The sequence below is a fragment of the Mustelus asterias genome, chromosome 4 (genome assembly GCF_964213995.1).
Source record: "Mustelus asterias chromosome 4, sMusAst1.hap1.1, whole genome shotgun sequence".
NCBI classification, from domain to species: domain Eukaryota; kingdom Metazoa; phylum Chordata; class Chondrichthyes; order Carcharhiniformes; family Triakidae; genus Mustelus; species Mustelus asterias.
Window position 1 is genome coordinate 51,959,318 of NC_135804.1, and position 27,046 is coordinate 51,986,363.

Genomic DNA, 27,046 nt, shown 5'->3' on the forward strand with positions numbered 1-27,046 from the left:
TATGTGAAGGCAGGAATGCTTGGACATAAGTAAGGGACCAGCAAATAAAAACAGCACGTGTGCACAGCTTTAATGGAGAAAGTGGTTCCAAGGTGATTACACAGTGCTGTAATCAAAAAGCAGAGAAAGATATTGGCTGGAATTTTACCGGCCCGCCTGCCACGGGAATTGGAGCGGGCGAGGGGCGGACAATAGAAAGGTCCGTTGATCTCGAGCAGGAATTCATGGTTTCGGGACAAGCAAGAGATGACCAAAAGAGATGGGTTTTAAGGAGTATATTAAAGGAAGAGAGACGGATGAAGAGATTTAGGGCGCAAATTCCAGATGACGTAAGGCACAGCAGCAAATTGTGTGATAATGTGGGTTGTACAAGAGGAACAGAGAGTGAGCAAGTTGTAGGATTTAAGGAGATTACAAAGATACAGAAACGCAAAATAAAAATTTTAGTTTGGAGCTGCTGTGGGAGCAGGAGTTAATGTCCCGTCATTCAAGGACAGGAGTGATTAATGAAAGGAAATCTGTAGCAAGAGCAGGATACAGAAAGTCGAAATTTGGATGAATTGAACTTCACTGACGCCAGAGAAGAGACTTGGAATAGTCATATCTGGAGATGATGGCTGGAATTCTCCCAAAACAATTCTAAGTGTTGAATTTGCGTGAACACTGGAGTCATTCACGTTGTTTTTTTCAGTGGGAGCTCAGAGTAGAATCTCACACACTCTGTGCACTACAGAGGCCGCCAGCGTGAATATCATTAAAAACTAAGGAACTATTCCCACCCGGGAGGCTGAAATCAGCACACTGAGCGGGCTACTGTGCATGCGCCGACCTATCAGTGCCTATGTGCAAGCCTCCCGATTGCTGGCCAGCCCTGCGATCCCACATTGCCGGCTTTGCGACTCTCCCCCAATGGTCTGACTGCTGGCCCCCCCGACCATTCCCAGGCCCAGCCTTGACATCCCCCCCTCCCAACCCGCACCGATCTCCAGCCCTCCCAGTTACGCCCCCCCCCCCCCCCCGTAGTTCCGACCCTCCCAGCAGGCTGACTACAACCCTCAAGCACCCCCGATCGTTGGCCTCCCTCCTTCCCCCACCTCCACTGATTGCCTCCTAGGCCCTGACCACTAACAAGCCCACCCTATATGCCCCACCCGCTGGCACTGCCCTATGCCCGATGGGCAGTGCCTAGATTCCCCTAGATGCCTGTGGGCATGGGCACTTTACCCCTTGGGCAGTGCCAGGGGGACAGGCTGGCACTGCCCCAGGGGCAAAGTGCCCATAAGGGAACCCCCGACCCGCTGGGGAGCCCCGATTGCTCCCCCTTCACTCCAGCGGGATCAGGCTAGCTCCTGGTTGGTGGGGAGCTACCCTAAACCCCGCCGGAGTGAACCGCTCCGGTGTGGCGGGGGGGGGGGGAAGATGCTTGCGAGCCTGGAGACTTCAGTCCCGGGCCTGCTAATTGTATTTAAATCACATTCAAATGGCCATTTAAATGGTCTTTGTGCCTCCCCGCTGATTTCCGGTGCGGAGTTGACGCCGCCAGAAATCCAGCGCTGGGAGACGGTAGTGGGGTACGAATGCACATGTGAATCCAACGAATTGGCCAACGCGACAATCTCCCAGCCCGCTGTGCTAAAAAATTAGTCATGATGTGGAGATGCCATCCCCTACGGACAAGCCCTCCGAATACACAGGATCTGCTCGGATGAGGAGGATCGCAACAGACACCTCCAGACGCTGAAAGATGCCCTCATAAGAACAGGATATGGTGCTCGACTCATCGATCAACAGTTCCGACGCGCCACAGCGAAAAACCGCACCGACCTCCTCAGAAGACAAACACGGGACACGGTGGACTGAGTACCCTTCGTCGTCCAGTACTTCCCCGGAGCGGAGAAGCTATGACATCTCCTCCGGACCTTCAACATGTCACTGATGAAGACGAACATCTCGCCAAGGCCATCCCCACACCCCACTTCTTGCCTTCAAACAACCGCACAACCTCAAACAGACCATTGTCCGCAGCAAACTACCCAGCCTTCAGGAGAACAGTGACCGCGACACCACACAACCCTGCCACAGCAACCTCTGCAAGACGTGCCGGATCATCGACACGGATGCCATCATCTCACGTGAGAACACCATCTACCAGGTACACGGTACATACTCTTGCAACTCGACCAACGTTGTCTACCTGATACGCTGCAGGAAAGGATGTCCCGAGGCATGGTACATTGGGGAAACCATGCAGACGCTACGACAACGGATGAATGAACACCGCTCGACAATCACCAGGCAAGACTGTTCTCTTCCCATGGGGGAGCACTTCAGCAGTCACGGGCATTCAGCCTCGGATCTTCAGGTAAGCGTTCTCCAAGGCGGCCTTCACGACACACGACAGCGCAGAGTCGCTGAGCAGAAACTGATAGCCAAATTCCGCACACATGAGGACAGCCTAAACCGGGATGTTGGATTTATGTCACATTATCAGTAACCCCCACAGCTTGCCTCCTGGGCTTGCAGGCTGTCCTGTCTGGAGACAATACACATCTCTTTAACCTGTGCTTAATGCTCCCTCCACCCACATTGTCTGTACATTTAAGACCTGGCTGGCTGTTGGGATTCGCATTCTAATCAGTATTCTGTAACTTGATTTTGTGTCTCTGTGCGCTGTTTGAGAGCAGATTTCCACTCCATCTGACGAAGGAGCAGCGCTCTGAAAGCTTATGGTATTTGCTACCAAATAAACCTGTTGGACTTTAACCTGGTGTTGTGAGACTTCTTACTAAAAAATTAGTGCAGCGGGATAGGAGAATCACGGCTGATGTATGGGGCTAACGTAGAAGTGGAAAATGTTGCAGAGGCAGGAGGAGACAGATTTTGTGTTGGAGTTCAGAGAGTCAGAATCTCAGCTTGTAAGTGAACAGTTAAGAACAGTCCTGTTGAGTTGGAGGGAATAGATTGGAAAGGGGATGAAATTACTGGCTAGAATTCTAAATTTCTCTGGGGCTAAAAATGAAGACGTTGGTTTTCCCATTGACAGGTGGAGGAAATTGTGGCTCATCCAAGTTGAACAAGCAGTCTGGCCCCACCAAAGCTTTGTGTTGTCAGTGGACATCAGAAAGCCGACCCTGTGCTTCAGAGTGACGTCGCTAACGATAGCATGGATTTGAGGAAGAGGAGGATTGGAGTCACCAAAGCTGGATCCATGGGGAATTCCTGAAGTAGGACTCCTGTGAGATCGGACAAGAAACCATTACTGGATAATTTCCAGCAACAATTGAGTGGATAGGAGTGGAACAAGGTAAAGGCATTCCGAATGAGCTAGATCAGGCTTTTTCAAAGTGGGGGTTGCGACCCGCAGGTGGATCGCAGGCAGGTATTAAAAGGGTCGTGATGTTCCCCAAAGATCACCTTAGTTAGGAGCCAAGAACTGCACACACTATAAATGCAGCCAAATACCTCTGCCTTAATTTATAGTCCCTTGGAACCTCCGACTATAAGAGGCAACAGTGAGCAGGTCAACACTCCCTGCATCTACATTTCGCAGTTAGAAGTTTAACAACACCAGGTTAAAGTCCAACAGGTTTATTTGGTAGCAAAAGCCACCACCAAGCTTCCCGTATGCGTGTGCTTCTGGCAGAAATTCACTTCGAGGCGAGCTTCTTCCATTTGCAATCAAGACAAGAGGACAGTCGACAGGGATTGTTTTGTTACAAGAGACGGCCAGACACTAATGGGCAGTGTACCTACTAACCAGGATCTCACATTGGAACCTGCTGGAGAATGCTGCTCCGGAGAGTCCACGACAGGACACAGCAGTGTTACTGCTTGCCCTGTACAGAGCGCCAGGGTCTCCAGTGAACAGCCTACAAAGAAGAAACTAAAATCGGGAACAAATCAGCATAAAGATGATTTCTCAAGGTACGGTTTTGTTAATATTGCCAACGCAAATCAGGATGCAAAGCCCATGTGTGTTATATGTGGGGAAATACTGGCGAATGAGTGAACGTGGCATGAGTTCCAAAGCTCGGTCCATGGCAAAATACTCTGAGAAACACTGAGCAAGGCTGCAAGAGAACAGCAAGTGGGTCTTCGGGCAATGAATTCAGGGAGGGCATGAGAGGAAATGAGAGAAAGTAGAGAGGGATATTAATTCAGGGTTAGGGCCGTGGGGGTGGGGTGGGGAGTGATGCCTCTGTCGATAAGGGGGAAGCAGCAATTCATGAGCTCCTCACATCTGTTGGATTTGAGGTTGGAGGGGGTCTGAGGAGAGGAGATTTAGAGGTCCTCATATCAATTTGTTTTGTTACCATTCTATCCTGCATCATAACTGCCATGTATTAAGATCCTAAATCACCAAGTGTGATGCTCCTGGATGTCCTTTGACTGCTAAGTTAATTTATTACTTATTACATATCTTCTGTCATTTATACTTTAAGGAAACTAATAACTTTACTTCTATTTTTTAAACCTTGAAAGATGAAAAATAAAATCAGTCCAGGTTCTTGTACCAATCCGCTGTTTAATGATGTTAGTGTATTGAACCCGAACCCCAAGGTATATTAGGAAGTCAGGCTGGACCCAACAATTTTTTAATTTCAGCATACATATGAGGAAAGGATGCTTCGCTTCTGGAGTAATTTTACTAACAAATTAGGGATCTTTTATCAAAACAAACTTTATTCATAACAGTTTAAATATAACTCTTTACAAAATGAAACAGCTTAACTTTTAACAGTTGAACAATATGTTAAAAAATGAAAGGAAACAACTCTAATTTCTAACCTATCATGATTTCAGTTCCAAGTAAGCAACATTCCTCTTAGACTTAAATGGCACTTTAAATACAGTTAGCAAACCCAGACATACTTGCTATAAATTATGTTAACAGCCTTGAAGCTTTCAGAGAGGCTTTGGTTTTCAGAGAAGCTTGCAGACTTCAATCTTTAAGCAACCCTAGCCAGAGACTGAAAACTGTTTCTCTGCTACAAACCCAGCTCCTCCCATTAACCATATTATCACATGACTCTGTTAATCAACCTAATCCAAAACTCACATTCCATTCCGTTATTCAAAATACCAGTGAACCTTTTTTGTAAACAAAAATCCATTAGTTCTATCTTAGTAAACACCACGTAGTTTAATTGGGTAATTATCCTGCTTTCCCAGCATCTAAGCTGAATTCCCTTCAGACATGCTGACTTCCTGTCGAAAAAAACCTAACTTTTAAAAACAGTCCCCTTGAACATAAAATAAACATATCTATAGCAACTACTATCATCACAATGATCCCTGTTGGAAAGTGCACATGTTGTAGTCATTGGCGGAGGATAAGGTCTTGCTTGACAATCCTCCCTCAAACAGCCCTCCAGCCCTCACTGCTCACTGTGTCATAAGTAACCGAAAGTTTAACATGAAATGTGAGGTCTACCTCGTCATGAGGAGGAAATAGCCTCAAGCATGTTTTCATGTGCAGAACGAATGTCACACTCAGAGTATGTGTGCAAACACATGACTGCAAATAAAGCTGGAAGCCGGTGCAAATCATGAATTAAATAATTTGCTAGCCTGGTTTGGGATCATGGGGAGGGGCTTTTGCTTGTTCCCAATGAGAATTGAAAGCAGCCTGGTATCTCCTAAAGGGGTATTACACTGGCAGGCACCTGACTTTGCACAGTGGAGAAGCTGCAAGGGCTGCTCTAGCAATGTACCACCTTGTCCTCCATTGGATGAAGGACTTTACCATCTACCTGATAGCCCAAATAAGTCATGGCACTTGCATGGAAGACACATTTACCCTTTTCAATCATACCTTGACCTCTGAGAATTGCTGTAAGACCTCTTCCAGGTTTGCTAAGTGTTCGTGTTCCAAAGTTCCTGTGACCAAGACATTGTCCAGGTACACCGCTACCTGAGGTAACCCTTGGAGTATGCTCTCGTTGAAAAATGGCACATGCAGATGAGACACTAAAGGGCAGGGCTTTGCGCATATTAATTATCATGTACTTTCGGGGAGGCTTGTCCAATTCAAATTGGAGATATGAATGTCCAACTTTAAAAATACGTGGCCCCCAGTTAACCTGGCGTACAGGTCTTCAATCCGGGCATGGGGTATCTGTCAAGTTTAGAAACACTATAGATAGTGAGCTTATAGTCTCCACAAAATCAGACCGACTTATCCGGCTTAAGGACAGGAACAACAGGTGCAACCCACTCTGCGAACCATATGAGCCTTATTATGCCCAGCTTTTCCAGGCATTCCAGGTCTGACTCTACTTTTTCCAAAGGGGAGTATGAAACTAGTCTCACTCTAAAATACTTAAGTATTTCATTGGGGTCGACATAGATCTTAGCTTTCCTCCCCTTATTTTTCTAAGCCCTTCCTGGAAAATTCAGGGCACTTATTGATGACTTCATACAGTCCCCCCCTCACCCAGCGTGAAGATCTTCAGCCAATTCAGTCTGATGTGTTAGAGCCAAGAAGTCACATTTACACCTGAGGCTTAACAGAATTGCAGGCTGCTTTGAGAGGTCACTGGTCTATCCCTGCTCACCACTGCCACGAAATGCTACCTCTTCTCCCTTGTTGAGGAAACAAAAAAGTGACTGACTAACCCACACTAGCCTTCAGTTGAAGTCTAATTTGATGCTGGCCTGTACAACAGTTTGGGAATCCTGCTTTTCATTCCTGCTTTCTTTCAATGTTGGCATTTGATATCTTCATGGCTATGACTGGGCATTTTCGTAGGCTAGTTTTTCCCTCCCATATGCTATTATGCTCATTTTTGTTGCAAACAAATCATTCAGGATAAAGATGATTTTGGTTTAATTAATAGCATTGAAAAATTACAAATGCTAGTCCCATTGATGTTTTGTTTAGTAGTCTCTTCTCGAATTCACATTTTCCCCTAAGTATATCTCCATACTAACAGCTTGCTGTTTAACAGCAATGTAATTACTTTGCTATTATATAATTTTGCTGTTCTAAGCTGCTTCAATTGGTGTGCCATTCACAAAAAGTACAATGACCATCACGTTACTGCAATGGCATTCATTACATGGTGCCGAGGGCTATTTATAGCCCATTGTCTCTCTGATGGTTCTTGTAAGCCAGTCGCTCCAACATACTGTCAGTCTTGGCTCAGTGGTAGAACTTTCATCTCTGAAGCTTGTGAGTTTTCCCTGGATTTTCACCAATTCGGAATGACTCGGGAGCTCCTTAAAAATGGCGACCAGGTTCCGATTCTGGCGTTCCTAACCCCAATACCGGGATTTCCAATTTTCACCAGGGCCTTTTAACGGGGTGTGGGCTGAATTAGCTCGTGTGCCTGCATCCTATAGTCCTGACCTGGCCAGCTTCATCAGAGAGATAGGCATGTCCCAGTCCTTCGAAATGTTCATCGAGTTGGGCCAGCTTTTTAATTGTTGTGGTTCACATCCCCTTAGAGGTGTCGTGAAGCATAGTCTTTTATTCATCCATGGGATGTGGGCGTTGCTGGTTGGGCCAGCATTTATTGCCCATCCCTAATTGTCCCTGAACTATGTAGTTTGCTAGGCCATTTCAGAGAGCATTTAAGAGTCACCCACATAGCTGTAGATCTGGAGTCACATGTAGGCCAGACCAGGTAAGGGCGGCAGATTTCCCTCCCTGAAGAGCATTAGTGAACCAGATCGGTTTTTACAACAATCGACTATAGTTTCATTGGGGTTTTAATTCCAGATTTTGAATTTAAATTTCACCATTTGCCATGGTGCGATTTGAATCCTGGTCCCCAAAGCATTACCCTGGGTCTCTGGATTATTAGTCCAGCGACAAGACCACTATGCTACCACCACTCCGTGTCTGCACAAAGGAATTTTCTGAAAGGTAAGTTCAAAAAGTCCTTCTCATGCACACTATATCAAGCTATAAGTCCCTCCCTCCACCCACCTCCCCTCATATCTCCAATGCTAATCTATGCCACTCTACCCACCCCCATGGCCCCTCATGAGCCCATGCCAAGCTGTGGCACTTCCATGCCCATTAGTTCTGTACAATGTATAGTGGGTTAGTTAACAATAGTGACAATAGGGGCATACAGGTCCATGGGTGGTTGGTGGTGGGTCATTATTTTGCATAGGGGACATGAATGCTTCTCCCTGCCTAGAGAGGAAACTATGAAGTCCTTTGATGAACGTGATGAACCAGGAGTCACTTCTGAGCATGAAGAGTAAATCGTTTAGGACTGAGATGAGAAGAAATTTATTTACCCCAGAGAGAGGCAACCCTGTGGAATTAGCTATCACAGAAAGCAGTTGAGGCCAAAACATTGATGAAGGGTCATCCATACTCGAAATGTTAGCTCTATTCTCTCTCCACAGATGTTGTCAGACCTTTGAGATTTTCCAGCATTTTTTAGTTTTTAAGTCTAAACATTTGTTTTGAAGAAGTTAGATATAGCTCTTGGGTAAAGGGAACCAAGGAGGTAGGGGAGGGGGAGGGGGGGTGAATCAGGCTACTGATGATCAGTCATGATCATAATGAATAGCAGAGTAGGCTCATGGCTGAATGGCCGACTCCTATTTTCTATGTTTACCTTGATGAAATATACTTTGAAATTAATTTGCCAATTAAAATGCCTATTCTGCATGTTTATTAATGTGTGAGACGGGCTGCATAATACAAGTGCATGGAGTGGTTAACATTTAAAAAGATTATCGCAGCAACTTTGCATCCAATGATACTTGCAGATTAAATACTGGTTCCATTTTTAATCCAGGGATGTTGCTGTCTCATGGCAACAGACACATCCACAATAAACATCTGTCAAGCCCCTAATGATGTAGGACCTCTCATTCATACTCCATATGATCCTAGAGGGAACAGTTCACACTGTCTAATACACTTGGTGCAATACAGCGGGAGTCTAGTTTATCAGCCACTGAAGTGCATCTGTAGCTAAATAACAAGGATGTTTTGAATTTGACACGTAAACATTCACAATCTATAATACAACAATGAACATTTGTGTGTTCTGCAAATCACTGTATGCAGAAATGCTGATTTTGGGAAAGAAAACAGATTAATATTGATAGAATTTACCTGAAAAGTGATGACCCACACTTAACTTTTTTATTCAGTGAATGTGCATTTCAGAACTTGCCATAGCAACGGGGCTCTTAAAATAACTGCAAATCAGACTAGGGGAGATCATCATTATGATCAGCGCAAGGCAAGAGCTGAATAAAAGAATTGAGGACTCACAGGCTGAGTTAGCATCAGCCTCATTCACATTTCAAAATTCACCTCAGCAACATACATCTGAATATCTAAAAGAGTTCAGAGTAGTACTCAATTCATTGAGATATCGTGCCAGCCTCAGATTTTTGGTGAATATCTGGCACTCCCCTCCCTGAAAGAGCTACACTTACTGGGGTCAATCGAATAGGTAAGGGTTTCAAGGGATATGAAACCGAGAGGTATAAATGGATTTAATATACCGAGCAGCGATGAACTAATTTAGTCATAGTACCGGCTTGTCAACACTCTTGTTCCTATCTTGATCTATGGATCAAACTTCTTTGAAAGACGGTAAAGTAGTTAGTGATCACAATGAAAATCAGATAGATTTCTTTCAGCAAAGAAGATTTCTGGTATACAATATATGGCCAACTAGGGGCATGACATTAAAGTGTTGCATGCTTGGGAGGAAAAAGGTGATGGATCCTGTAGTATTAGGGTAGTTCAGGGTTGAAAGGGTTAATGTGTGCGACTGGAGAAAGAGGACCACCCATATGATGGTGTGAGAGAGGCACATGACTGACAGTTGAGAAAGAGACAGCTCATGATTAAACTTGGTAACACCTCGGGCAGGATTTTCCGGCTGTTCCCGCTAGTGGGATCTTCCGGTCCTGCCGACAGCGATCCCCTGCCATGGGTTCCTCGACGACGGAGACTGCGAACAATAGGAAACACCATTGAGAGCGGCGGGACTGGAAAATCCCACAGCCTGCTAATGGCAGTCTGCCTCCGCAGAGCAGTATCCCAACCCACATCTTGTATGTAGTTATGTTCACCCAATAAGCCAGTTATTGTTCAGACATTTGTATGTCTCTGCAGTCATTCCTTAGCCAGTCGTAACCAACATACAAGATGGTCTCAGAAGTGGTATGGTACAACAGTTCCCAACACTCCCACATTCTGGGTTTTCCTTGTTGCATTTCTGGGTCAGATGCAGACTAACTAAGAAATCTTGATTATTGAGATTGGACAACATCTCTATTATTGTTATAAACTGCAATTTCCGGGATGGTCAAGGACAGTCAAATACTAATTTACATACACAAAGCCCCACAAACAACAATGGCCAGATCATCTGTTGTTAGTGGTGCTGGCTGTGAGGGTAAACGTTGGCCAGGGGACTGGGGGAAATCATCTGCTTTCTATTGCACAGTGAGGGCTACTTTCAGGATTGTACAGCAAATGTATTCACTTCACTGTCTTCCCTTAATTCCAATTAAAAATGTGAGGAACCCAACAGTCATGGGCAGAAGTCGATGAACAAAACCTTGTTGAACTCTTTGTAATAAAAGGCACCAGGATAAAGGATCTTTCAATCAATCAGTTTCTCTGTTTTATATCTGGCAGGAGGGAGGGGAAAGGACAACCAAGTCTAACGATGCCGACCATAGATTATTCACAGAAAAAACATTGTCATTCTCAAGGACCATTTAATGAGAGGAATGCATAAGATTTCCCAGCTTCTGCTGTTTAATTGATATATCTTTCCCCCTCAGACATCTGAGGTAGTTGCAAAAGTGAAATTAGTTTTCCTCCCAAAATGAACTTGTTTACATCATGCACACAGACAATGCCCGATTCGTTTGTTTGTTAGATTTGCTTGTTAGTGCCGTATAGCCACAGACGATTTAGCAGCAAACAGAATTCAACAATATGAAGATCAATTTAATTAAAAGGTTTTACAGATCCAATGACCCAGGTAGAATTGCAGTTTGAAGACTCCCGGCGTTAGAACCTCGTTGACTGTAGGTTGCTCAAGCACAGCTGTATGTCTGGGTTCAGCTCATTGGCATCACCCGGCAAGGTTACTGTTTCCTGTCAGACCCTCACTCATTAACAGGGAGGGCCCTGTGTCCTGAGACCGGTCCTAAAGGCTTGCTGCAGCTTAAAAGTTTATTGTGAGAGTGGTCGCTGAGTCAGAGGCAGTAGCTGTGACAGCAGCGGCAGAGCATCCCGTTTCAATGAGGTGTGGTGGGATGAAGTGGGGAAGCGGGGGAGGGGAGCACTGTCAAAATTCATGGGTATATTAACTAGGGATGTGAATTTGAAGAGAGTGGTCCAGTTGAAGATGGAGCATGAGTTAGAAAGAGCAGGGGAGGGTGTGGAAGAGGAGAAACAGACAGCTGACCAGTGAATTAGAGTGTATCTGCCTACAGTCGATGAGCACTATTGTCTAGTCTCTGAGGCCCAGCTTTGAAAGGTGACTCTGGACGTGTACCATCCTGAAGTGTGCTGAATGTGCCCAAGAGTTGGTTTTGCAGTCAATAGCATCTCTAATTCAGAAGATGGTGGGTTCAAACCTCATAAGAGGGGGTCACATTAAATATGAGGAATGGTTAGCCCACCGCCTTCCTATCCAAGCGTGACTCAGACTCCAGAAAACAAGAAGTGGGCAGGAGCCAAAATTAGCAGTGCACTTGCCAATTAAAAAAACACTAATAGCCAATTGAACTTGTTAACAAGCCAATTGATAACTGGCTAAAAGGCAGGGAAGAAGGTGGGGATGTCCTGCAGGGTTCCCCTCTGCACATCGGGGGCAATACCCCCATTTCTTTGTGCCTCCCAGCTGGCCTCTGAAGCTCATCCCCCCTAGCCCCCTTGTCTTCTCCCCCCATCCTTCCTGGGTGTCCGAGCCCTTCCCCTCCCTAAAGACCAGGGACTTGGGACTTAGTCTGGGATTCATTACTCTTCTTTCTGGGGCTGCCTGCAATCCTGGCAGTGCCCACTACTGGCTTCTGGCCAACCAGATCGTCTGTCAGCTCTCGAGGGTGGGACTTGCTCCCACTGAATGCTGGATATCCCAGTCTGTGCTTGTTTTACCACTGACCGTCTCTTAATGCCTTTTAAAATTGGTTGGTTTTGTAAAGGGGAGGGAGGGGTGCAAGAAATAGCCCCAGTTCCACCTCTGTAAATTTCAGCCTGTGGAGTTGAGCATCTAATCTAGGCTTCACTCTAACACTGAGTGCAGGCTGCATCATTGAGTGGGATCTTAACTCGAGACCCTATCTACCTCCTCAGATTGATGTAAAAGTTCCCTGTCAAATGAAGAATTGATGCCCTGGGCAACCTCTGTCCCTCCCTCAGCCAATATCACTGTAAACAGATAAAACCAAAGTACTGCAGATGCTAGAATCTGAAACAAAAACAGAAAATGCTGGGGAATCTCAGCAGGTCTGACAGTATCTGTGGAGAGAGAACAGAGACAACTTTTCGAGTCGTCAGAGTTGAAAGCAAAGAAAATCAGACAAGATTTATATTACGGGGGGGGGCAGTAATTGGACAAAGGAAGTGTAAACGGTGATGATGAAGGCTGAGAGAGGTGATAAAAGTGTTCATTAAGTGATCGGAATGTATGAATGGCAGAACAGAAGTACAGATTGTTAAGGGACTTTCTGAGAAATCTGGCAGTTGGCCCTACAGGAATGGGCGGTTTGGAGACAGGATGGAAAGTGAGTTTTCAGAAGTGGAAAAATAGAAGTAAGAATGAAAAGTGATAAAGGTGGATGGACGAGATGAAAAGAAGAAATGAAATAAAATAAATGGAAATGGGGTGAAGGTAGAGGGGCGAGTTCATGCTCTCAAGTTGTTGAACTCATTGTTCGGTCCAGAAGGCTGTAAAGTTCCTAATCGGAAGATGAGATGCTGTTCCTCCAGTTTGCGTTGGGCTTCACTAGAACATTGCAAAAGGCCAAGGACGGACATGTGGAAGGGAGAGCAGGGTGGTGTGTTGAAATGGCAAGGGACAGGAAGGACAGGGTCCTGCTTGCGGACAGACCGAAGGTGTTCTGCAAAGCGGTCATCCAGTCTGCGTTTGGTCACTCTGATGTAGAGTAGACCACATTGGGAGCAGCAAATGCAATAGACCAGATTTAAGGAGGTGCACGTAATTTTGCGTTCCAAGCCATTACATTTCATACCATTAAGCTTCAAACACTCAGCATCTTTAAGGAAAACATGATTACGAAGAAGGGTATAGATGCCATCTATCAAAAGCCTGGTATTAAATTGAATCAAATCAAACAAAGGACAGCCAGCATTTACAAAGTGCCTGTCATATAATAAAATGACACAAGGTGCCTTACAAGACTGTTCTAAAAAAGAACAGGAGATGGTTACAGAGATAGGGAGGGACAAGGCCAGGGAATAGTTCAAGAACAAGGACGAAATCTCAAAATTGAAGCTCAGATGGGCAATACATTCACTGCGTAGTTTATCAGCTGGAGCAAACTCCAAAATGCCTAATACTTCATATGATATTCTGGCTTTATGATTATAGCATTTAATGTAAGCTGATTTGGTTCTATTGAGCGAGTTATAATGGACAGCAATCGTCATCTAGCTTCTGATATTTGACCAGCAGAGATATCATTCAGTTCAGGAAAACGTTGGCAAATGATGTGCTTCCCAAACAGTACAGCTCAGCATTAACACAGCCTCCCTCCTCTACTGACAGTCTTTAGGAGTCGTACATGGAGCATATTATAGAGGAAATATTTTAAATTGGCCTTCCACCATGACAAAATCACAAGAAATGCACTTCATCCAAACCTGTGATATATTAAATGAGGCTTATTGGATGGGTGTAAAAAGAATGTTGACTACAGCATCTTCAAACTCCAGTAATTGGATTTGAACAATGCTAGGTTCGAACTGAAGAGGGTTCTATTGTATCGTATAATGTATTCAGAAGATCATATTCCTCATGCTTTGGCTGCAGACATTACAATAATACCAGTCCCGTCACAGTCATAGCCTCAGATGTGATATGCTGTCAGTATCAACTGTACTAATAATAGTAACTTCCTATTTACGGAAGCTTTAACAGACTTAAGGATGTGATTCCAGAAGACAACATGGGCGCAATATAAAAAAACGTGGAGCTCATTTGTTAAGTTCAACTTACGAGAGTGAACAGGATAAGTTGCTTTCAATTCTCACTATGTGCACTGATGGAGATAGTAAGAAGTTTAACAACACCAGGTTAAAGTCCAACAGGTTTATTTGGTAGCAAAAGCCACACAAGCTTTCGAGGCTCTAAGCCCCTTCTTCAGGTGAGTGGGAATTCTGTTCACAACAGAACTTATAAAGACACAGACTCAATTTACATGAATAATGGTTGGAATGCGAATACTTACAACTAATCCAGTCTTTAAGAAACAAAACAATGGGAGTGGAGAGAGCATCAAGACAGGCTAAAAAGATGTGTATTGTCTCTAGACAAGACAGCCAGTGAAACTCTGCAGGTCCACGCAACTGTGGAAGTTACAAATAGTGTGACATGAACCCAATATCCCGGTTGAGGCCGTCCTAGTCTGTGCGGAACTTGGCTATCAGTTTCTGCTCAGCGACTCTGCGCTGTCGTGTGTCGCGAAGGCCGCCTTGGAGAACGCTTACCCGAATATCAGAATATCTGATATTCGGGTAAGCGTTCTCCAAGGCGGCCTTCGCGACACACGACAGCGCAGAGTCGCTGAGCAGAAACTGATAGCCAAGTTCCGCACACACAAGGACGGCCTCAACCGGGATATTGGGTTCATGTCACACTATTTGTAACTTCCACAGTTGCGTGGACCTGCAGAGTTTCACTGGCTGTCTTGTCTGGAGACAATACACATCTTTTTAGCCTGTCTTGATGCTCTCTCCACTCCCATTGTTTTGTTTCTTAAAGACTGGATTAGTTGTAAGTATTCGCATTCCAACCATTATTCATGTAAATTGAGTCTGTGTCTTTATAAGTTCTGTTTGTGAACAGAATTCCCACTCACCTGAAGAAGGGGCTTAGAGCCTCGAAAGCTTGTGTGGCTTTTGCTACCAAATAAACCTGTTGGACTTTAACCTGGTGTTGTTAAACTTCTTACTGTGTTTACCCCAGTCCAACGCCGGCATCTCCACTGATGGAGATGGCAGGGGACAGTGCTGAGGAACAGGAGCTTCTCATTCCTGCACCATGTGGTAGATAGACAGTAATGGTGCCTCTGCCCCTCACCAACAACATCACTTCATCTTGGTCTCAGGAGATGAAACCCATGCTGCACCATTTACAAACTTCATTGCCCTCCAACTATTAAGATTCACTTGTCTTAAAATAAAACAGAGAAATTGCAATTCAGCCTTTTGATTCTTTCAGCCACAATTAAATGTAATTTAAAACATTTATTCCATTAAGCCGGATCATTGAAGAAGATGTTATTGTGACAACGACCCACATGCTTGACTGCTCAGTGTCATCAATGAAAGATCAATTCAGTTGTTAAACTGAACAGTTAACAACTAAACGCCAACAGAATCATTCTACTTGTGTGCAAAAATGTATTAGGATGGTGGTGTGGCAGATGTTCTGGTATCCCACTTGATACCTAGTATACCACCCATCCCCCCCCCCCCCCCCCCCCCCCCCCCGCCCCCAACTTGGTACCTTGTCTACCAGAAGCTGCCTGCCGTGGGGAGGGTAAGGGAAAGGAAAACAGGCTGTGAAGCAGAGGCCACCTACCCGGGGAGAGGAACTATGACAGGCTGTGAGGGACAGACTATCTGCCAAAGGGGTGGAAAGAGAGAGGAAGTTGGTAGTTCCCTCTATGATTTTTTATATTGATACTGAATGGTGGCATGGTATTCAGCTATTAAGAATCTTGCAGCCAAATCCAATTCTATCCTTTAACATGCACTTTCCAGCAAGGGCCACTGAATAATGATCAAGTGCATTATGGTTTCTCCTTTTTTAAGTTTTAGCTTTGTTATGTGGAACTTTAAAACCCTGCGATGCTGGAGTAAGGTTCCCCATTCAAGAATGTCTTACAGTGTGGCAGTAACTGTACAAGGATTGCAACTGAACAGAGCAAAAACCATGCTTGTTTTAAGACAGGTAAAGCCCATGTGATTTTTTCCTTCACTTCACTAATTTAGGAATAACAAGGCCAAATATAGCGCTTTTGCTTCCAGTTGAGCTGAGGTCAGCCAGTCAGAACTTGAAGTTGGAATCTCCCTTGGTTTACACAAGTTGCCTCTGCACGTTGCTGCGCCGTTAGCTTTGAGCATTCAAGGATTTTATTTTGGTACTGTCTTGAGAATATGTGCAGGGAATGGGGTATTGCATTATGTACATAAAAGGAGTGAGTGTTCTGTTACACCAAATATGACAACATAGTAAGAGTCTAGGTAAGTTTTCATTGAAAGAAAAAACTTATACAATATCTGGATACTTGTCCTTATTGCTGCATTCAGTGTCTAAATTTCCTGACTCTGATTTCAACATGGCTGAACGGTGTTGTCTCTCTTGGTGACAGAATAGTGTAATCTGTTTTTGCACACTTTTGAAAACTTGAACGTATAGTGCAAAACTAGTGACAAATGCTATGGGAATGATGGAGGAGAAGTCACCGTTGTTATTAACAGGGAAGTGTTTCAACATATATATACCGTGAAATTTATCACCATTTGGGTTCCTGTGACCATTTATTTATCTATTTTCCTGATTAACATCTAGATACACTGGGTGGGATCTTCCGGTCCAGTCCGCCCAGGACTGGAAATTCCTGCCTGAGGTCAGCGGTCCTTTCAATGGTCTGTTAAATTGTCCGTCCCACCCACGACCATTCCTGCAGCGGGAAGGATTGGAAAATTTACTTCACTGTCTTAAAAGAAACAGAGGAATTCAAAAGTATGTGCTTTTGGGAAGATCTGTCCTCAGAAAGCTGAGATGAGCGACTGGAGGATCATCAGTTTTGTGTTCTTTGGTCTGCCCGAAACTTGTTGGTCTTCCAGTGCAAAGAGTTGTCCTCGGTGAGTTTTGCAGACTGGCACATTCCAAGGTCCGGGACTATGCACTGAGGGGCGGACTAAAGCTTGGGGCAGCTGCCACAGAGGCGCAATGGGAAAACGTCACCGTCTAAGGCCTTTCAGCCTTAGCGCACCGAAGGGCTGGGAAATTTGTGGAACCCTTCAGGGTATATACCTAATATTAAATATGAATACAAAAGTACCTAAGTTGCATTGAGACACCTCAAGAGAGGAACAGGTTGTATGAAGAAAAATTGAATTCTATCGCACTTTGTGTAATTTTTCAATTTGAAATGTTTGGCCCGCAGGCTGTATGCCTGACATGGAATGTATATTGAAAATATGAAAAGAATTACAATTGTATTGAGGCACCCAAGATTGGAACACACTGTATGGAGAGAAGTGGAGTTTTATGGCGCTTTCTGTAATGTTGAAATATTCTGTAATGCACTTTCACAAATTTTATAAAGTATATTATTGGAAAACAAAATGCTGGGTTGTACAGGCATAGGTAAATGAGAGGTCATTAAATTCATGATGACGGGCAGTTTCGTAACAGTGTCAGTTCAATTAGGAATCACCTACCACCTTAATGTAGCAGCTACAATGCCAAATATCTCACTGATTCAGTGCTCAATATTGTGGCAAGATAGTAAGTTAATCAATTAGTTTTCTCATTTGGAGCTTGTTCATTAGAATGTACATTTTTTATTATTTTGGTAACAGTAAGATAAATTTCTAATGCTTTACCTTTCCAAAATATGTTCATTGACCCAGTGAGTGAGAGAAATATTGAAATGTAGTCCCTAACGTGAAGGCTCGATAACCCCAATATAGACATCAGGTTTGCTGCTTAACTGGAAGTAATCATGTTTGAATTAAGTGCCTCTTGATCTCATTTTATCAGTAATGATAAACTGAAAAGCAGGTAATTCTTTTCCCTTCTCACAATCTGTGTGTGAACACCTTGGTCAATATCTCTATTCACTACAATTGATAGGAGTCAGTAAGGGTCAGTAGGTGAGAAATTGAACCCGGGGTCTTAGACCATGAAGAAGAGTAATGAAGTCTGTAACAGTGAGAGCAAATGGATTCCTTTATACTGGACAGCTGGCAGCTTGCAACACATTGTGAATCATTCACACATTCAGCAACTGTACTGTGTTTCATTTCAGATCTAAAAAAAGGCCTCAATTTTTCTTCTGGGAACATTTAAACTCATCAAATTGAGGGACATCTGTGCAAGGGAATGGATTTTTATTTTTTACAAAATCCTGTGACAATATTGAGTGTTCGGTATTGTGTGATCAGATGCAGATTAAAGTTCTTCATAGTTTTCTTGAACAGTGCTAGTTTGTATCAATTTTAGGAAGGCAGCCAATTTCCTGCAAGTTAGATTGCCAACTGATTGCAAAACTGTGGCTATAGTGCCGAGGTCTTGTATCTAACAGTCACTAGGTAGTTACAGAGCTTGAATATGACTGAGAAGGGAGACATGTTGCCGAAGCTTTCCGTCTTGCACTCATCAGGACAGACACAAGAATACAACATTTCAAATGATCACAACAATTTATACTGCAGGAAACAAAGGTGCTGATTGGTTGGCAAGCCAACTCTTATTGGCTGGGGCATTGCAATGGAGAAAGAAACAGGGAACGATAGCTCAAGCTTCCAGTCTTGTGAGTACCCAAAATCTGTTCATGTAGGTGTCAGGAAATCAGAGGTAGTCTTAGATGAGCTATATTTATATTGTTAAATATTAGGAACAAGGTATGGATTTAAGTGAGTTCAGTTTAGTGGTTCTGTGTAAGAGGAATAAAACTCTAATTAGATTCATGCTACACAAAGGTGTATTGCATGTGTGGGGGTTTGGTCAGTTTAGGTTGCTTCTAGAGAGGGTTGTGGCATAAAAAGTAGACAAGCTGGAAGAAGTCAAAGATAATTGCTTAATAACCAGGGACATTTTTAGAGTAGGAATGCTTTTTGGGTTTAATTTTAGCTGAATTCATCGTAGTTGATTATAGGAAGCTAGGGAGGGAACATCTCTCTCAGCTTTGCTCGAAGAAAGTCCACACCATGGGGTAATGGTTACGAAAACCAGCGCCAGAAACTTAAAGAACAGCTAGTTAAGGAAACAAGAGAAATGAAGAGAAGTTTCCAAGAAGTCTGAGGTAAAGGAATTGAGGAAACTGAAACAAGAGCAGGGTACTGTTCAGTAGAGCCACAGATAATGTTGAAAAGAAGTTGGCTCATGACAGGTCAGAAAGATATCTGAAGTAGTTCTAAGGCTTGTGACATCATACTATAGTTTGTGAGACATTATTTGAAATAATTGTGGAAATCGGTGGCTAGATCTCGGAGTTTGTGTAAAAGCATTCAAGACAAAGGAAGCCTGAAAGGAGGGGTGAAATACCTGGAGCTGGATTCCTTATCAAAAGAGCAGTGTGGAAGCTTTAATTGACAAGATAGTTAGAAAACATGGAGTGGATTCTTAATGCAAACAGTTGATGGAAAACATCGTTTGAAAGAAGATTTTAAAGTGTGACTTTTTTGGGAGTGGAGTTTGGAAACATTCATAAGACAATCATCTAGGGATTGTGAGAAGAAATCCACAGAAGATTCACAGAAGACCATAAAAAGCATTTTTTCCAGTTGTATCACAGCTTGGTGTGGCTCCTGCTCTGTCCAAGACTGCAAGAAACTACAAAGGGTCATGAATGAAGCCCAGTCCATCATTCAAACCAGCCTCCCATCCATTGACACGGTCTACACTTCCTGCTGCCTCGGAAAAGCAGCCAGCATAATCAAAGATCCCACGCACCCCGGACATACTCTCTTCCACCTTCCTCCGTCGGGAAAAAAGATACAAAAGTCTGAGATCACGTACCAACCAATTTGAAAACAGTTTCTTCCCTGCTGCCATCAGACTTTTGAATGGACCTACCTCACATTAAATTGATCTTTCTCTATACCCTAGCTATGACTGTAACACTATATTCTGCACTCTCTCCTTTCCTTCCCTATGTACGATATGTTTTGTCTGTATAGTGCACAAGTAACAATACTTTTCACTGTATACTAATACATGACAATAATAAATCAAAATCATTGGCTATTTGGTTTCAGAATGGGGTATTATTTGTGAAAACTGTATACACTTGCGAACCTAAAGGGGGAGTAAAGGAGTATTGTATTATAGTCAAACATTTCATATTTAATCATTTTTTTCTTGTTGTTAAAAACTAATTAGCAGCCTTATGATGCTGTTCTTCCATGTTTTCTAAAAAAATCAAAAGTAACAATCTATTGGACCAAGGTTCAATTCTTGGACCTTCCCGTCTAGTATTAACACCCACTAGGATCGTAACATAGGTCTCTCGCAGCCAGCTGAAAAAAGAAACGCTCAGCTCATCAGTCTGGGTGGGATTTGGATCATGTGCACATGCACACAGAGCTGGAAAGGCAACTGGCAGCACAGTGGTTAGCACTGCTGCCTCACAGTGCCAGGGACCCGGGTTCAATTCCAGCCTTGGGTGAGTGTCTGTGTGGAGTTTGCATGTTCTCGTCATGTCTGTGTGGGCTTCATCCGGATGCTCCGGTTTTCTTCCACACTCCAAAGATGTGCAGGTTAGGTGCTTTGGCCATGCTAAATAGCCCCTTAGTGACCCAAGATGTGAATTTGCTAACCCATAGGACCATTGGTTCCTTCAAAGCAACACCTATTTGAAATCTAAACAGCCCCAGACAAACTCAGTTGCAATAAGTTATAAAATGTGACTGAATAATTGTAATAGAAGTCAAATCAAAAATTGAAAACCTTACCTTCCAGTCAGGAGGTAGCTGTGCACCAAAACCTAGGGCTGGAAACATCTTGTCACTGCAGCATGATGGGAGGATGAAAGAGAAAGAAAAACTGTTGGTTTCTCCCTTAAATAAAATCAACAATTCAAACCCTTCTTTTCCACACCAATTATTTGAGAACAGCTGCACATTGAATATTTTAACTGCCAGAAATATGAGCAACTTTCAAGTACAACAGGGCTGATGTACAAAGCTCCGACAAAGCCTCATACTCTTGATCATTAATAGGGCGAAAAAGGGTACAGAAAGATACAGCCTGTCTCCTTCATCTTCCACTGATATTTTCAGTAACTAAAGCAATTCAAATCAGGTCAAATATCTTTCATGGTTTAGTGAGGGAAAAAATCTATTTAGCAAAATCTCAAAACAGGAATCAAAATGTCTGTAGTCCCTAATTTACATGAACAATCCTTGCACTTAAAAAGAACAATCTTACGCAAACTACTGGAGGGATTTTTGCGATAGATGGATTCTGTCAAGTTAAATTCCTGTAGTTTCACTCACAGGCAAGAATTTTAAAATAGACAACAAGGATTGACTAAAAACATTATTTCATAGATGTGTAGAATTCTTGACACCTAGTTAAAATAAACATGTTAATGCCTGTACTGACGGAGGAATATCATGAAAGCATCAAATAGTTGATCACCAACATCAACATCAGTAGTGTCTATAATAATATTAAAATGTGTTTTTGTTTTCTGTCCAGACTGTTTTGATTAGTCTGTTTAAGGGCGCATCTGTTGTGGGCACCTTCGATGGGCAGTGACTGGCGTATGTGGAGGCACGTAAGGCACGAGGAGGACTGGAGCACATGACACACGTGTGGTTGTCACTGGTTGGCGGCAGTGGTAATGGAGTAGGAGGAGATGGTGGAGGACAAGAACAGAGGATGTTAAAGGAGCCGATCAACAAAGTTACCTTGACTGGAGTTACCTGTTCCCATGAGGGATGGGGTGGGATAGATAGGAAGATTGGGGATGCTAAGAATGTGATGGGGCTGGCATGGGAGGGATAGAAGGATTGGGATAGGGATGGCATGGGAGGGGTAATGAGATGAAGGAATTAGTTGAGTGTGGCAAAATGGTGGGGACAATTCTTTAATACAAGTTATTTTTCAAAAGCTGTTCTTTGTTCTTTTAAAAATGAAGATTCACTGGATTTGAATGAAAAGGTTTCGGCAAAATTGTGTGATGAGTTAAAAGAATATATAAGTGTTGATTCTATAGACAAAGAAGATAATAACAGTCTATACCCTCCAGAGTTTCTACACAGTCTAACTCCAATGGGTCTGCCACCACACAAAGTTAAATGCAAGGAAAGACTAACTTTAATGTTGCTACAAAACCTGAATCCTAAACATGGACTTTATGATGGAACAAGATTGGTAGTTATGGAATCTTTGTCTTCATTGATGGATGTTGAAATTGTAACAGGCAATTTTCAAGGAAACAAGAGTATTCCTATAGAAACAATATTTATTCCCATAGAAAGAGTATTCATTCCTATAGAAATAATATTTATTTCTATAGAGTATTTATTCCTATAGAAGGTATTTATTCCTATAGAAATAAATACTTCTTATATAATATAAATAATATTTATTTCTATAGAGTATTTATTCCTATAGAAAGGGTATTTATTCCTATAGAAAGAATATTTATTCCTATAGAAAGAATATTCATTCCTATAAAAATAATATTTATTTCTATAGAGTATTTATTCCTATAGAAAGAGTGCTTACTTCTGGAATAATAGAATCCATCAGATGTAAAACTGCTTTTTCAACTCAGGATGAAAATAATTCGCAATTAGACTTTCATATATGATTTTAAACAAGTCACAAGGCCAGACTTGTTTGCAAAAATTTGTATTTATATTCCTGGGCCTGTTTTTACATATGAAAGTGAGAATTTTTCATTCTGTTTTTGAATAGAAATCCTGTATTTAAAGAAGTACTGTTGCAACAAAGATAGTAATTTGACTGCAAATATTTTGCAAGTCTGTGCCAGTTTACGATATTAAATATACTTCATTCTATCTCACTGCTTACTTACTCCTGCGACAGATGTTGAAACCCTTCCGTCCAATTTAACCATAGTTATAAAGTAACCTTCTTGGGACTAACGAAGAATCAGTTGAAATTGTAAAATGGCTTTGCTAATATGAAATTATTCCTTAAGATTTTTTTGCTACTGCCAAGAAACAATGAGCCGTGGCTACCATGCAGCAATGACAAGTAAGGTTTGTTGATCACATTCTCATAACACTGAGCAAAAGCTCAAAACGAAATGAGCAGCAGTTACTATGGAAACAGTCATATGGCTACTAGGGGCCAATGAACCATGAGTGACTTTATTTTTTAAGATTCGAAATGAAAAGAAAATATTGACTCCTCTCCTCGGGATTTATATTTGGCAGGAATTCATTTGGAGCTTCTCCCATTCCTGTTGCAACTTCAGTGGAAACTCCATTCCCATGTGCAAGTGGGATTTCTGACAATCTTCCCCAACAGAAGCCCCTTGGAAATTCCCAGAGAATCTATTCATCATCCTGGCAATACGTTTTGGAAGGGAAATTCTTTTCAAGAGAAAAAGACAGTTGAAACTGCTGCACAATATTCATGGTTTGCAGGAACCATTGGCATAATGACACTGCAATTATCTAGGAATTACACCATGGAAACAGGTCTTTGGCTTCATGTGTCCAGATTCGGTATTCTCTATAGGAGCTGTTGGCCTAATCCCATGTTCTTTCCCTGCCCCTGTACTTCATTCACCTCTGACACCTCTTTGAGTGTCAGTCACAGCTCACATGGTTGCATCCTCACCCCTGAGTCAAAGGGATTCAGATCCCACTCCAATGATTTCCTTCACAGCCAATAAAACAAGGTACAAATACTTGCATTCATATAGCACTTTTCATGCCCGCAGAGCTCCAAAACACGTCACAGTCAATAAGGAACTTCTGAAGTGTAGTCACTTTTATGATGTAGAAAATGGGCGGCAGCCATTTCCTTCAACCTGTCAGAAATTCAGGGTGAATTTTAAACCCCCGCACCTCACACACAAAACAGGTGGATTTTAGAGGAGAACTAAAAATGTTAAAAGAAAAAGTTAAACCCAAATCCAATTCACTTTGGTTCTTTCTACTTCCAGGTTTGAACAGAGGCCAGACTTGGGGGTGAAGTGGGACGGTGTGGTGGGTTGTGGTAGGTCATCAATGTGCTCCCAGGAGCTGGGACGCTCAGTTAAATTAACAAAGCTGCATGTGTGAGCTTCTTTTTTCTCTGTTCCAGTTTTAAGGCTGACTGGTCAGATTTCCCAGGCTTTGATGAATCCCAGCATCTAAAGGGAGGTGCGAACAGTACCATGAAAGAGGTGAATGTTTTTCCAACACTATTTGTGGGCCAGGCTGTGGCCTGTGACCCACCAAGCAAACCAGTTAACATCCCCAGAGATCATAAAAAATCTCCGCTGCAATTTGATGAGCTCCCGTGGTAAGGTCTTTACCCCCCTTTCTGCAGTCTGTCTGCACCTCTCCCCACCACGGTCATTTCATCTCCCCCCCTGATCTCTTTGGTTCTCCCATCAACGTCATTCCTAAATCCCCAGTCACCTCTCTCTTTCCCCATTGATGCCCTCCCTAAACCCACGATCTCTCTGACTCCTTCCCTCCAGTCCATTCCCTGGCTCTCACTCGGTAATGAAGACCTACCCATCCAGCAGCTAGCCGGCCTTCAATCTCTCCGGTTCCAGCGGGGAAATGCAGTCCAGAAATGTCCACCAGGACCTGCAGTTAAATCCAGCATTCTTCTGACTTTCCCTAATTGCAAAGTTGGTCTCCCCCTCCCCGCACTTGCCTCCCCATTTATATCAGGGCTAACATTTCTATATTTGATGTGAAGATGCCGGCGTTGGACTGGGGTGGGCACGGTAAGAAGTTTCACAACACCAGGGTTAAAGTCCAACAGGTGTATTTGGTATCACAAGCTTTCGGAGCGCCGCTCCTTCATCAGGTGAGTGGTTTCTATATTTGTTTCACTTCATCAGAAGAGTGATTTACAAATTATCAAGTTCATCCAGTCAAAGGGACAGCCTTTTTAGGGGATTTGAATTTGGGAAGTTCTGGAAGGATCTCATGTGAGATCTTTATTTTCCTGCTGCCAACAGCGGGAGCATAGATTCACGTGTAATCGAGGTTTGATCTGGGACATACCTGCGATGCATTCCATGAACAAACAGCCCATGTTGTGTAAGGTTTCAGAATGATGGGCAAGATACTGGAGGATGGCTTTTTAAAATGTATTTGTGGGACATGGCTGTCGCTGGCTCGCCAGCATTTATTGCCTATCCCTAGTTGCCCTTGATAAGGTTGTAGTGAGCTGCCTTCTTGAGTGATTGATACAACTGGGTGGCTTGCAAGGCCATTTCAGAGGGCAGTTGAGAGTCAAACACATTGCTGTGGCTCTGGAGTCACATGTAGGCCAGACCAGCTAAGCTCAGCAGATTTCCTTCCCTAAAGGACATTAGCGAACGAGATGGGTTTTTCCGACAATCGACAATGGTTTTATGGTCACCAATACATTCTGAATTCCAGATATTTTTTATTGAATTCACGTTCATGGCAGAACATGAGCTGAGTTTCCACATTATTGGTCTAGAGATACTGCCACTAGGCCATCGCCTCCCCAATGTTGAAATGGAATAGGCCTGTATGAGTCCATGACTTTAAATACAGGAGGGTGTTGGCTGGGGACGGGGGATGGATGGATCTACTAAACTCAATTACACATGTGTACTGCTGCACTTTCTCTCCCAGCCCTAGCCAATTTTCTCCAACACCATATACCTTGTGTCCCCTTTGTTGGCTAAATGTCAGTCACCCAAGCCTGTCACTCAGATGCGAGCTCAAGTACATGAGCCCGCGGGTCACAGATGAGTTTTACGGCACGATCGCCAAACATTTGCATGCCGCTTACTTTCAGCAGGACTCACTCATGCACAACCAGAAGCAGCTTTCCCATCCTTGCCTCCACCCACCCAGAGACTCTGACTTCGATTGCACCTTCCCTGCCTGAGATCCGTTACTTCAACACAAGCTGAAGGTCAAACCCGAGGTGACTGTGGTTGCAATAGCTCAGCTCGTCACGCATTCAGCTCTGAGCAGGGAGAGCCCCCTCTGCATTGTTTCTCATCAGCAATGTAACTGTGCAGAATATTATGCTCACAGATGCTGGTTAGAGCAAGAAGGGCTTTTGCAAGTTACAAAGGAAGTTCAATTCAGAGGCTAACGAAACACAATATGTGTTAAAACCACTTTTAAAAAAACTGCACCAGAACGCATCATTGTAATCGGGCTTATAAAACAACTCTACCAACAGATACAATAAACTCATCCTGGAACCAATTTTGCTACGTCTATACTCCTTTTTAAACTATGCTTTCAAAAGCCACAAACTCTTAGCTGTCCTTATTATGTGCCAGGTTTCAGCACTGTAAATGTGTAATGCCTGCCTGCAGTCTAAAGAGCGGGGCTGTGAAACCTGCCCCACATTTCCTGGGCATTCCAAATGCCTTTAGAGTGCCAAAATAGTTTCCATGGCACAGCACGCACTTATGGCATACATCACTCTATGAATGCCCGCCAGAAATGTGCAGAGCAGGCACGGTCATGCAACAACAACTTGGTACCTCTAAAGTTAAAAACACCCCACAGACCTGCACAGCAGCACTATAAAACAAGTATGACGCTGAGTCAGCGAAGGAGGCATTAGGTCAGATGTACAAAACGTTGGTCAAAGAGATGGTTTTAAGAAGTGTCTTAAAGGAAAAACCAAGATGGAGAGGTGTAGGGAGGGAACTCTTGGGGTCTAAAGGCACACCCTCCAATAGTGGAGCAACTAAAATCAGGAAATACATAAGAGACCAGAAGAGGAAGATGGCAAAAATCTCGCAGGTATCTGAGGGTTGTGGGGAGGTTGGTGGAGGTGACAGAGATAGGGAGGAGTGAGGCCATGGCTGCAATTTTCCAGGCACGCCTGCAGTGGAATTTGCTGTGTGCGGGATGGAAAATCTGGAGTGGCAGTGTGGTGATTTATGGTGATTGGCCCTTTAAGGACAATAT

The 27,046-nt window shown here is 43.4% G+C and overlaps 1 protein-coding gene across 2 annotated transcripts in view; it reads right to left on the reverse strand.

Annotated features, from left to right (window-relative positions):
* The window catches only part of cpne2 (copine II), a 242,180-nt gene that overhangs the window by 60,839 nt on the left and 154,295 nt on the right, over positions 1-27,046 (reverse strand). For both annotated transcript variants that reach the window (XM_078211019.1, XM_078211020.1), the window contains exon 12: positions 20,882-20,936. In XM_078211019.1, coding sequence (XP_078067145.1) covers positions 20,882-20,936 — 55 coding nt within the window. The remainder of the gene's footprint in view (positions 1-20,881; positions 20,937-27,046) is intronic.